At 41.7% G+C, this 12,400-nt stretch overlaps 1 protein-coding gene across 1 annotated transcript in view; it reads left to right on the plus strand.

The window, feature by feature from the left end:
• The first annotated feature begins 3,706 nt into the window (after positions 1-3,706).
• Positions 3,707-12,400, plus strand: part of si:ch211-80h18.1 (uncharacterized protein LOC555593 homolog) — a 147,401-nt gene continuing 138,707 nt past the window's right edge. Inside the window, exons 1-4 of the mRNA XM_056298087.1 lie at positions 3,707-3,716; positions 6,325-6,389; positions 7,345-7,410; positions 8,497-8,538. Coding sequence (XP_056154062.1) covers positions 6,350-6,389; positions 7,345-7,410; positions 8,497-8,538 — 148 coding nt within the window. The 5' untranslated portion in view covers positions 3,707-3,716; positions 6,325-6,349. The remainder of the gene's footprint in view (positions 3,717-6,324; positions 6,390-7,344; positions 7,411-8,496; positions 8,539-12,400) is intronic.

Genomic DNA, 12,400 nt, shown 5'->3' on the forward strand with positions numbered 1-12,400 from the left:
GGAGTGGCTTCGGGACAAGTCTGTAAATGTTCTTGAGTGGCCCAGCCAGAGCCCAGACTTGAACCCCATTGGACATCTCGGGAAAGGGCTGGAAATAGCTGTGCAGCAACGCTCCCCATCTAACCTTACAGAGCTGGAGAGGATCTGCAGAGAAGAATGGGAGAAATATCCCAAATATAGGTGTGCCAAGCTTGTAGCTTCATACCCAAGAAGACTTGAGGCTGTAATCGCTGCCAAGGGTGCCTCAACCAAGTACTGAGTAAAGGGTGTGAATACTTATGGACATGCAATATTTCAGTTTTTTATTTTTAATAAATTTGCAAAAATTTCTACAAAACCCTTTTTGCTTTGTCATTATGGGGTATTGTGTGTAGATTGAGGAGAAAAAAAAGGAATTTAATCCATTTTGGAATAAGGCTGTAACATAACAACATGTGGGGAAAGTGAAGGGGTGTGAATACTTTCCGGATGCACTGTATATATATGTTTTTTTTTTTTTAAATCATGATTTTAAAATTGCCACACTTTAAAGACATAATCAAAATGTAATCAAGTAATCCTTGACAATGTAACTATAATCCAATTACACATTTTTCAATTGTGATCTGGTCTGATTATAGTTATTTTTGTAAACTGATTACATAATCCAGATTACATGTAATCCGTTACTACCCAACCCTGCCTGTGGGCATGGTATTAGTAGTAGTAGTAGTAGTAAAAGTAGTAGTAGTAGCAGCAGTATCAGGTAGTGGGGGAGGGTTGTGTGGTCATGGTATCAGTAGTAGTAGTAGTAGTAGTAGTAGCAGCAGTATCAGGTAGTTGGGGAGGGTTGTGTGGGCATGGTATATCAGTAGTAGTAGTAGTAGGAGTAGTACTAGTAGCAGCAGTATCAGGTAGTGGGGGAGGGTTGTGTGGGCATGGTATCAGTAGTAGTAGTAGTCGAAGTAGCAGCAGTATCAGGTAGTGGGGGAGGGTTGTGTGGTCATGGTATATCAGTAGTAGTAGTAGTAGTAGGAGTAGTATTAGTAGCAGCTGTATCAGGTAGTGGGGGGGGGGTTGTGTGGTCATAGTATCAGTAGTAGTAGTAGCAGCAGCAGTATCAGGTAGTGGGGAAGGGCTGTGTGGTCAAGGTAGTAGTAGCAGCGGTATCAGGTTGTGTGGGAGGGCTGTGTGGTCAAGGTATCAGTAGTAGTAGTAGCAGCAGTATCAGGTAGTGGGGGAGGGTTGTGTGGTCAAGGTAGTAGTAGCAGCAGTATCAGGTAGTGTGGGAGGGTTGTGTGGGCATGGTATCAGTAGTAGTAGTAGTAGTAGCAGCAGCAGTATCAGGTAGTGGGGGAGGTTGTGTGGTCATGGTATATCAGTAGTAGGAACAGTAGGAGTAGTACTAGTAGCAGCAGTATCAGGTAGTGGGGGAAGGTTGTGTGGTCATAGTGTCAGTAGTAGTAGTAGCAGCAGCAGTATCAGGTATTCGGGTTTCTTTAGCCAGGCTTGAGGAGCAGAACTACAGCGCCTTGTGAACATGAAGCCTCTGGTAGTTTTTGGTCTGGTTGTGTTGAAGATGACGTAGCAAGAGGATATTTTAATTTTCTTTTGGGACTTGTGTTGAGCGTTTTGTACTATGTATCCATTAGTCGAAGTAGCAGCAGTATCAGGTAGTGGGGGAGGGTTGTGTGGTCATGGTATATCAGTAGTAGTAGTAGTAGTAGGAGGAGTATTAGTAGCAGCTGTATCAGGTAGTGGGGGAGGGTTGTGTGGTCATAGTATCAGTAGTAGTAGTAGCAGCAGCAGTATCAGGTAGTGGGGAAGGGCTGTGTGGTCAAGGTAGTAGTAGCAGCGGTATCAGGTTGTGTGGGAGGGCTGTGTGGTCAAGATATCAGTAGTAGTAGTAGCAGCAGTATCAGGTAGTGGGGGAGGGTTGTGTGGTCAAGGTAGTAGTAGCAGCAGTATCAGGTAGTGTGGGAGGGTTGTGTGGGCATGGTATCAGTAGTAGTAGTAGTAGTAGCAGCAGCAGTATCAGGTAGTGGGGGAGGTTGTGTGGTCATGGTATATCAGTAGTAGGAACAGTAGGAGTAGTACTAGTAGCAGCAGTATCAGGTAGTGGGGGAAGGTTGTGTGGTCATAGTGTCAGTAGTAGTAGTAGCAGCAGCAGTATCAGGTAGTGGGGATGGGCTGTGTGGTCAAGGTAGTAGTAGCAGCAGTATCAGGTAGTGTGGGAGGGTTGTGTGGGCACGGTATCAGTAGTAGTAGTAGCAGCAGCAGTATCAGGTAGTGGGGGAGGTTGTGTGGTCATGGTATATCAGTAGTAGGAGTAGTACTAGTAGCAGCAGTATCAGGTAGTGGGGGAAGGTTGTGTGGTCATAGTGTCAGTAGTAGTAGTAGCAGCAGCAGTATCAGGTAGTGGAGATGGGCTGTGTGGTCAAGGTAGTAGTAGCAGCAGTATCAGGTAGTGGGGAAGGGTTGTGTGGGCATGGTATCCGTAGTAGTAGTAGTAGTAGTAGTAGTAGCAGCAGTATCAGGTAGTGGGGGAGGGTTGTGTGGTCATGGTATATCAGCAGTAGTAGTAGTAGTAGTACTAGTAGCAGCAGTATCAGATAGTGGGGGGGGTTGTGTGGTCATGGTATCAGTAGTAGTAGTAGTAGTAGTACTAGTAGCAGCAGTATCAGGTAGTGGGGGAGGGTTGTGTGGTCATGGTATCAGTAGTGGTTGTAGCAGTATCAGGTAGTGGGGGAGGGTTGTGTGGTCATGGTATCACTAGTAGTAGCAGCAGTATCAGGTAGTGGGGGAAGGTTGTGTGGTCATGGTATCACTAGTAGTAGTAGCAGTGTCAGGTAGTGGGGGAGGGTTGTGTGGTCATGGTATCACTAGTAGTAGTAGCAGTGTCAGGTAGTGGGGGAGGGTTGTGTGGTCATGGTATCAGTAGTAGTAGCAGCAGTATCAGGGGAGGGTTGTGTGGTCATGATATCAGTAGTAGTAGTAGTAGCAGCAGTATCAGGTAGTGGGGGAAGGTTGTGTGGTCATGGTATCAGTAGTGGTAGTAGCAGTATCAGGTAGTGGGGGAGGGTTGTGTGGTCATGGTATCAGTAGTGGTAGTAGCAGTATCAGGTAGTGGGGGAGGGTTGTGTGGTCATGGTATCAGTAGTAGTAGCAGCAGTATCAGGTAGTGGGGGAGGGTTGTGTGGTCATGGTATCAGTAGTAGTAGTAGCAGTATCAGGTAGTGGAGGAGGGTTGTGTGGTCATGCTATCACTAGTAGTAGCAGCAGTATCAGGTAGTGGGGGAGGGTTGTGTGGTCATGGTATCAGTAGTAGTAGCAGCAGTATCAGGTAGTGGGGGAAGGTTGTGTGGTCATGATATCACTAGTAGTAGTAGCAGTGTCAGGTAGTGGGGGAGGGTTGTGTGGTCATGGTATCAGTAGTAGTAGTAGCAGTATCAGGTAGTGGGGGAAGGTTGTGTGGTCATGATATCACTAGTAGTAGTAGCAGTGTCAAGTAGTGGGGGAGGGTTGTGTGGTCATGATATCAGTAGTAGTAGTAGTAGTAGCAGCAGTATCAGGTAGTGGGGGAAGGTTGTGTGGCAGGTCCAGCCCCCTCCCACTTCAGACTATAAAGTAGTTGCTGTGTGAGTTCTGGGCTTTCAGTCTCGTTCTGTCCTGTATTATTTGCTGCCTGCTGCTGGATGTGTGTTCATCAGCCACAGCCAACCAAAGATGCTACCGCGGTAAGACTTGGAGCCTACGGCTCTGCTCACCTTTACTTTGCACTCTACTCTCTAACAGAGCGTGCTAGAAAAATAACCGAGCATCGCTCAGAAACAAAACCCACACACTACTTTTATTGTTGTGTGATGTTTAAAGAAAGTGTTTTAGCATGCCTCTGTGTATTAAAGAAAGTGTTTTAGCATGCCTCTGTGTATTAAAGAAAGTGTATTAGCATGTCCCTGTGTATTAAAGAAAGTGTTTTGGCATGCCTCTGTCTATAAAAGAAAGTGTTTTAGCATGCCTCTGTGTATTAAAGAAAGTGTATTAGCATGCCTCTGTGTATTAAAGGTGTTGTAGCATGCCTCTGTATATTAGAGAGTGTATTAGCATGCCTCTGTATATTAAAGAAAATGTATTAGCATGTCCCTGTGTATTAAAGAAGATTTTGTAGCATGCCTCTGTGTATTAAAGAAAGTTTTTTAACATGTCCCTGTGTATTAAAGAGTGTATTAGCATGCCTCTGTGTATTAAAGAAGGTGTTTTAGCATGTCCCTGTGTATTAAAGAGAGTGTATTAGCATGTCCCTGTGTATTAAAGAGAGTGTAGTAGCATGTCCCTGTGTATTAGAGTGTAGTAGCATGCCTCTGTGTATTAAAGAGAGTGTATTAGCATGTCCCTGTGTATTAAAGAGAGTGTATTAGCATGTCCCTGTGTATTAAAGAGAGTGTATTAGCATGTCCCTGTGTATTAAAGAGTGTAGTAGCATGTCCCTGTGTATTAAAGAGAGTGTATTAGCATGTCCTTGTGTATTAAACAGAGTGTATTAGCATGTCCCTGTGTATTAAAGAGAGTGTAGTAGTATGTCCCTGTGTATTAAAGAGCGTATTAGCAAGTCCCTGTGTATTAAAGAGAGTGTATTAGCATGCCTCTCTGTATTAAAGAAAGTGTTTTAGCATGTTCCTGTGTATTAAAGAGAGTGTATTAGCATGCCTCTGTGTATTAAAGAAGGTGTTTTAGCATGCCTCTGTGTATTAGAGTGTATTAGCATGTCCCTGTGTATTAAAGAGTGTATTAGCATGTCCCTGTGTATTAAAGAGAGTGTAGTAGCATGTCCCTGTGTATTAAAGAGAGTGTAGTAGCATGTCCCTGTGTATTAAAGAGAGTGTATTAGCAAGTCCCTGTGTATTAAAGAAAGTGTTTTAGCATGTCCCTGTGTATTAAAGAGAGTGTATTAGCATGTCCCTGTGTATTAAAGAGAGTGCATTAGCATGTCCCTGTGTATTAAAGAGAGTGTATTAGCATGTCCCTGTGTATTAAAGAAAGTGTTTTAGCATGTCCCTTTGTATTAAAGAGAGTGTATTAGCATGCCTCTGTGTATTAAAGAATGTGTTTTAGCATGTCCCTGTGTATTAAAGAGAGTATAGTAGCATGTCCCTGTGTATTAAAGAGTATAGTAGCATGTCCCTGTGTATTAAAGAGCGTGTATTAGCATGTCCCTGTGTATTAAAGAGCGTGTATTAGCATGTCCCTGTGTATTAAAGAGAGTGTAGTAGCATGTCCCTGTGTATTAAAGAGAGTGTAGTAGCATGTCCCTGTGTATTAAAGAGTATAGTAGCATGTCCCTGTGTGTTAAAGAGAGTGTATTAGCATGTCCCTGTGTATTAAAGAGCGTGTATTAGCATGTCCCTGTGTATTAAAGAGAGTGTATTAGCATGTCCCTGTGTATTAAAGAGAGTGTAGTAGCATGTCCCTGTGTATTAAAGAGTATAGTAGCATGTCCCTGTGTATTAAAGAGAGTGTAGTAGCATGTCCCTGTGTATTAAAGAGAGTGTAGTAGCATGTCCCTGTGTAATAAAGAGAGTGTATTAGCATGTCCCTGTGTATTAAAGAGAGTATAGTAGCATGTCCCTGTGTATTAAAGACAGTGTATTAGCATGTCCCTGTGTATTAAAGAGAGTGTAGTAGCATGTCCCTGTGTATTAAAGAGAGTGTAGTAGCATGTCCCTGTGTAGTAAAGAGCGTGTAGTAGCATGTCCCTGTGTATTAAAGAGAGTGTAGTAGCATGTCCCTGTGTAGTAAAGAGCGTGTATTCGGGTTTCTTTAGCCAGGCTTGAGGAGCAGAACTACAGCGCCTTGTGAACATGAAGCCTCTGGTAGTTTTTGGTCTGGTTGTGTTGAAGATGACGTAGCAAGAGGATATTTTAATTTTCTTTTGGGACTTGTGTTGAGCCTTTTGTACTATGTATCCATTAGTCGAAGTATTTCGTTTACATGGATGCTGAAAGCAGCGTACTACATCCTGGTCCAAAGCATTCTGTGTGAAATCCTGCCCCCTAGAGACCTTTTCACATACGTGCAGCTTAGCTGCTTGGTGTTAGGATGTGGCAGACTTGCAGAACTTTTAGGGACTAGAGCTGAACGTAGACGTTTTATTTCAGTTTAAAATGTCAAATTGTACCAATTTTCTTAACAGTATAATCAAAACACATTTCTTGATCTAATGTATTGTTAATGCCTTTTGTACTGTTTTGAAACCTTTAAAATAATGGACTATTTGGTGAGAACTAAAATTCTTAGTACCCTGTTGGATATTGACTTGTGTATTATCATTTCCTCTTCCTCACACAGAAATCTTCTAATCGCTTCACTGGCTATGTTGTTGACAGCTACTGGTTCAGCTGCGCCTATGGAAGGTATGGACATCATAACTAAATACTTTGTGACATAAACAACTTTACTGCAGTTGCCATGACATGTGCTCTTCGTTATGATATGATGAAATTATGATATGATATAATGAAGTGATGAGACGGTATGATGAAGTGATGATATGATGAAGTGATGAGACAATTTGATGAAGTGATGATATGATATGATGAAGTGATGAGACGATATGATGAAGTGATGATATGAAGTGATGAGATGATATGATGAAGAGATGATATGGTGAAATGATGATATGATGAAGTGATGATATGAGGTGATGAGACGGTATGGTGAAGTGATGATATGATGAAGTGATTAGACGATTTGATGAAGTGATGATATGATATGATGAAGTGATGAGACGATATGATGAAGTGATGAAGTGATATGATATGATGAAGTGATATATGATGAAGTGATGACATGATATGAGGAAGTGATGAGACAATATGAAGTGATATATGATGAAGTGAGGATATGAAGTGATGAGATACGATGAAGTGATATGATGATGTGATGATATGATGAAATGATATGATGAAGTGATGATATGATGAAATTATATGATGAAGTGATGATATGATGAAATGATATGATGAAGTGATGAGATGATATGATGAAGTGATATGACGAAATGATATGATGAAGTGATGATATGATGAAGTGATGAGATGAGATGATGAAATGATGATATGATGGAGTGATGAGATGATATGATGAAGTGATATGATGATATGATGGAGTGATATGATATGATGAAGTGACGATATGATGATGTCATGAGATGAAGTGATGATATGATGATATTATGAAGTGATGAGATGATATGATGAATTGATGATGTGATTAGTATTAAGTGGCTGTTGGCACATGAATCTATCTGCCATGCTGAATCTTTTGTCTTTGAACAAAAGCACCTGTTAAATAGTTTTCCCTCCACAGAGAAAGAGAGAGAAGAGATTGAGGCAGTGGAGGAAGGAGAAGAAGAGCTCTCCGAGGAGGAGGAGGGTATGAAGGAAAAATGGGGGGTAGACTATAACAACAGGTGGAAAGAGAAAGATTATACAAGGAAAGCAGAGAAGAGATGAAAATGGTGAAGACAGACAGACAGGTAGACGGTAATACATGATGGATGGATGGATGGATGGATGGATGAAGAATGAGTGGAAGAGAGATGGCTGGATGATTGATAGAGGAATGGCGAGATGATATATGAAGGGTGGATGGATGGACCAAAAAATGAACAGGTGACAGTTGCATAGACAGTTAGATAATAGATGCTGAGTGTAATGGAGGGCTCAGCTGATGGGTGGAAGAGAAGAGCCCTGCTGCTGTGGTCCATGCTGGAGAGCAGAGGCTTCAGGTGAAAGCCGGCTCTGACTTTCCTTCCATTCGAAAAAGAACCACCAAATCTAAAAGCATCACATAAAATCTGCTCAGGGCAGGGCTGAAGACACGATAAGACACAATAAAACTTATTGAATTGTTCAGATAAAACAACCTTAATATCAGTTCAGGAATTATTGAGATCGAATAAATTGCTGAAGATATTTCATGACGGAGCAGCAGTAAAGAAAAAAAAGGTTAAGAAGCTTATCATTTTCCTTTTCTTTCCAGATGATGATGATTCCAAGAGTCAGGATAAGATTCTGGGTGAGAGGTTAATGACTTTCCACCTCCAGCTTCCAACCTTAACCCTACATAACCAATTATAAAATCAAAATGAAGACGGCCTTTCATTACACAAATATGTCAGCAATTAAAATGACCATTTTTAGTATTCTTGACTGAATATCCCTCTTAATACTTCTCTTAAATTGGAAATATAATTCAACATAAGAGCTGATTTTCTGTCATCTGACTTTAACTATGTGACTGAAAGTACTACTGCTTTTGTTGGAAAAATATGTTAATATTTTATGTTTCTCAAATGCCCCTATTAGTAAGATGAGCGAGTCAGTGACATGAAATCTGTGTTCATACTGGTGAAGGAAAAGATTTATATATTATATATTTTCAATTGATGGAGATCATTTTGTCCTCTTCTCTCCTCCACCCTGTCACTAACCCCCTACCTACCTTCCTCCCCTGCAGGAGGCACCATCCTCCACACCAGCACGCTGCCCAAAGGTCTGGGTAAGGAAACCAAAGTTGCTTTCAGCACTTTACTTTACTTTACGCTACGTTACTTTATTTTACGTTACTTTCAGTTACTTTACTTTACTGTACTTTGCTAGAGAACAGAGTGGCTGTGACCCTCCAGTTAGCAACACAGCTCTTTAAAGCAGGTTAACACAAACACCAGTTATGGATTACGCAGCCAGCTTCCTTTATAATGAAGCTTTGTCACAAGGCGCTTTCTCGGGCTGTCTACAGACACACAACACTTTCTCAGGCTGTCTACACAGACACACACACACACACACACGAATATATATACATCAGTCAATCCCCCAATCAATGTATTGTACATGATTAAAAAAACATATATACGCAATAAAAACAAATAAACAAAATCATTGGGAACATATAAGCGACAAATACATAAGCAACTCAAAAACACTAATCATGTTCAAATAATACTGATCATGTTAAGCTAATACTGATCATGCTCAAATAATACTGGTCATCTTCAAATAATACTGATCGTGTTCAGATAATACTGGTCATCTTCAAATAATACTGATCGTGTTCAAATAACACTGATCATGTTCAAATAATACTGATCATGCTCAAATATTACTGGTCGTGTTCAAATAATACTGATCATGTTCAGATAATACTGATCATGTTCAAATAATACTGATCATGTTCACATAATACTGATTGTGTTCACATAATACTGATTGTGTTCAAATAATACTGATCGTGTTCAAATAATACTGATCGTGTTCAAAAGGGATCAGGAGAAGTTGAGAACTTTTCTAGTCCTACCCCCTTATTCTATTCATTCATTGATAATAGAACATGAAAGTTCAATTTACAGCCATTAGTGTCCATGATGTCTATCTCAATCGACTCGAGCAAATCAAAAACAAAAACAGAAACACTGGCCACTGGTCGATCTCATAACTGTTCAATATTTTGTTTCTGAAGAGTATTTTTAGTTCATAAAGTACCACGTGTTTTCAGCTCATCACTGCAGTTATTCCACAAACCAACTCCCTCGGTTGTAACACAGTGATGTTTTGCATCTGTCCTTACTTGTAGTTTTTTGAAAATACAGGTTCCTCTCAAACTGTGTTTACTTTCTCTCAGTTGGAAAAATCCTTGGATACTAACAGGTCATTGTTGATTTATTATTCTGTACACAATTTGAACAGTTTTAAAATCAACTACATCTTTAAATTTTAGTGCTTTTAGTTTAATAAAAAGGGGATGTGTTGGTTCTCTGTGAGTGGTTTTACTTACAATTCATATAGCTCTTTTTGGAGGTTGAAGATTGGATCTGTGTTTGTTTTGTATGTCTTCTCCCAAACTTCTACACAGGAGGTGATGTATGGGAGATGAAGAAACAGTATAATGTACACTCACCGGCCACTTTATTAGGCACACCTGTCCAACTGCTCGTTAACGCAAATTTCTAATCAGCCAATCACATGGCAGCAACTCAATGCATTTAGGCATGTAGACATGGTCAAGACGATCTGCTGCAGTTCAAACCGAGCATCAGAATGGGGAAGAAAGGTGATTTAAGTGACTTTGAACGTGGCATGGTTGTTGGTGCCAGACGGGCTGGTCTGAGTATTTCAGAAACTGCTGATCTACTGGGATTTTCACGCACAACCATCTCTAGGGTTTACAGAGAATGGTCCGAAAAAGAGAAAATATCCAGTGAGCGGCAGTTCTGTGGGCGAAAATGCCTTGTTGATGCCAGAGGTCAGAGGAGAATGGCCAGACTGGTTCGAGCTGATAGAAAGGCAACAGTAACTCAAATAACCACTCATTACAACCGAGGTATGAAGAAGAGCATCTCTGAACGCACAACACGTCGAACCTTGAGGCAGATGGGCTACAGCAGCAGAAGACCACACCGGGTGCCACTCCTGTCAGCTAAGAACAGGAAACTGAGGCTACAATTCGCACAGGCTCACCAAAATTGGACAATAGAAGATTGGAAAAACGTTGCCTGGTCTGATGAGTCTCGATTCCTGCTGCGACATTCGGATGGTAGGGTCAGAATTTGGCGTCAACAACATGAAAGCATGGATCCATCCTGCCTTGTATCAACGATTCAGGCTGGTGGTGGTGGTGTAATGGTGTGGGGGATATTTTCTTGGCACACTTTGGGCCCCTTAGTACCAATTGAGCATCGTGTCAACGCCACAGCCTACCTGAGTATTGTTGCTGACCATGTCCATCCCTTTATGACCACAGTGTTCCAATCTTCTGATGGCTACTTCCAGCAGGATGACGCGCCATGTCATAAAGCTCGAATCATCTCAGACTGGTTTCTTGAACATGACAATGAGTTCACTGTACTCAAATGGCCTCCACAGTCACCAGATCTCAATCCAATAGAGCACCTTTGGGATGTGGTGGACCGGGAGATTCGCATCATGGATGTGCAGCCGACAAATCTGCAGCAACTGCGTGATGCTATCATGTCAATATGGACCAAACTCTCTGAGGAATGTTTCCAGTACCTTGTTGAATCTATGCCACGAAGGATTAAGGCAGTTCTGAAGGCAAAAGGGGATCCAACCCGGTACTAGCAAGGTGTACCTAATAAAGTGGCCAGTGAGTGTATATAGGGACGCTTGATTTAGTAGATCTTTGACTTTGTTCAGGATTACAATTGATTTGGATATTTTAGCCTTAATATAATTTACATGCAGCTTCCAACTTAATTTATTGTCTATTAATACTCTGAGAAATTTAATTAAAGAAGCTTTTTTGATTTCTACATAATGTATCATGAGTTTTTTTTTGTCTGAATTGGTAGATCGATTCCCAAAGATTATACATTTTGTTTTCCTTAAATGTATTGTTAGTTTGTTAGCCTCAAACCAACTCTTCATCCTGCTCAATTCCTTTTCCGCTGTATCCAAGAGTTGTCTCCACAGCAGAGTATGTTTGTATCTTCTGCAAATAGAATGGTTTTCATGGTTTTTGGCACTTCACATATATTGTTTATGCACAAGATGAACAACAATGGCCCTGGGGCACCCCACAACTAAACACTCGTTTTGTATTTTGACATATTAGTACCTATTCTGTAAGTCAGTGTTTCCCAACCCAGTCCTCCAGGACCCCTTATCCTGCAGATTTTCATTGTAACCCTGCATAGGTAGCCCTGCTTGTACTTACTCAACCAATCATCTCATAGCAGTTAATTATACAAGGTGTGCAAACTCTGACATAATTCATTGCTGATTGGTTGAATAACAAACAGTTGCACACAGGTTGCAAAGAAAATCTGCAGGATAGGGGGTCCTTGAGGACTTGTTTGGGAAACACTGGTGTAAGTAACCAGATAACCAGGATAGTGCTTTCCCTCTGATACCATATCTGATACCATTGCCACTGACGCTTCGGACTACGCAGTCGGTGCGGTGCATGAGCAGTGGGTAAACTGTGCTTGGCAGCTGCTTGCTTTCTTCAACCGATAGTTATTCCCCAGCGAATGGAAGTAGAACACTTACGATCGGGAGCTCCTCACCCTCTACCTTGCCAATCAACACTTCTGTTCCCTGCTGTATGTCCGCCAGACCACAAACCACTGACATTTGCCATGGCCAAGGTAGCTGAGCTGTGGTCCGCCCGCCAGCAGCAACAGGTCTCCTATATCTTGGAGTTCACCATGGACTTACAGCATGTTGCTGGCAAAATCAACCTTGTTGCCAACTGCCTCTCCAAGGCCATCGTGGGGGCCATCCACTTGAGACTTGAATACACCTGCATGGCAGCTGACCAGGCCGCCGACCCAGACGTGAGGGCTTTCAGGATGGCTGTCACAGGACTGCAGTTAGAGGATGTGGCTTTTGACGACACTGGT

The sequence above is a fragment of the Lampris incognitus genome, chromosome 18, assembly GCF_029633865.1.
Source record: "Lampris incognitus isolate fLamInc1 chromosome 18, fLamInc1.hap2, whole genome shotgun sequence".
NCBI classification, from domain to species: domain Eukaryota; kingdom Metazoa; phylum Chordata; class Actinopteri; order Lampriformes; family Lampridae; genus Lampris; species Lampris incognitus.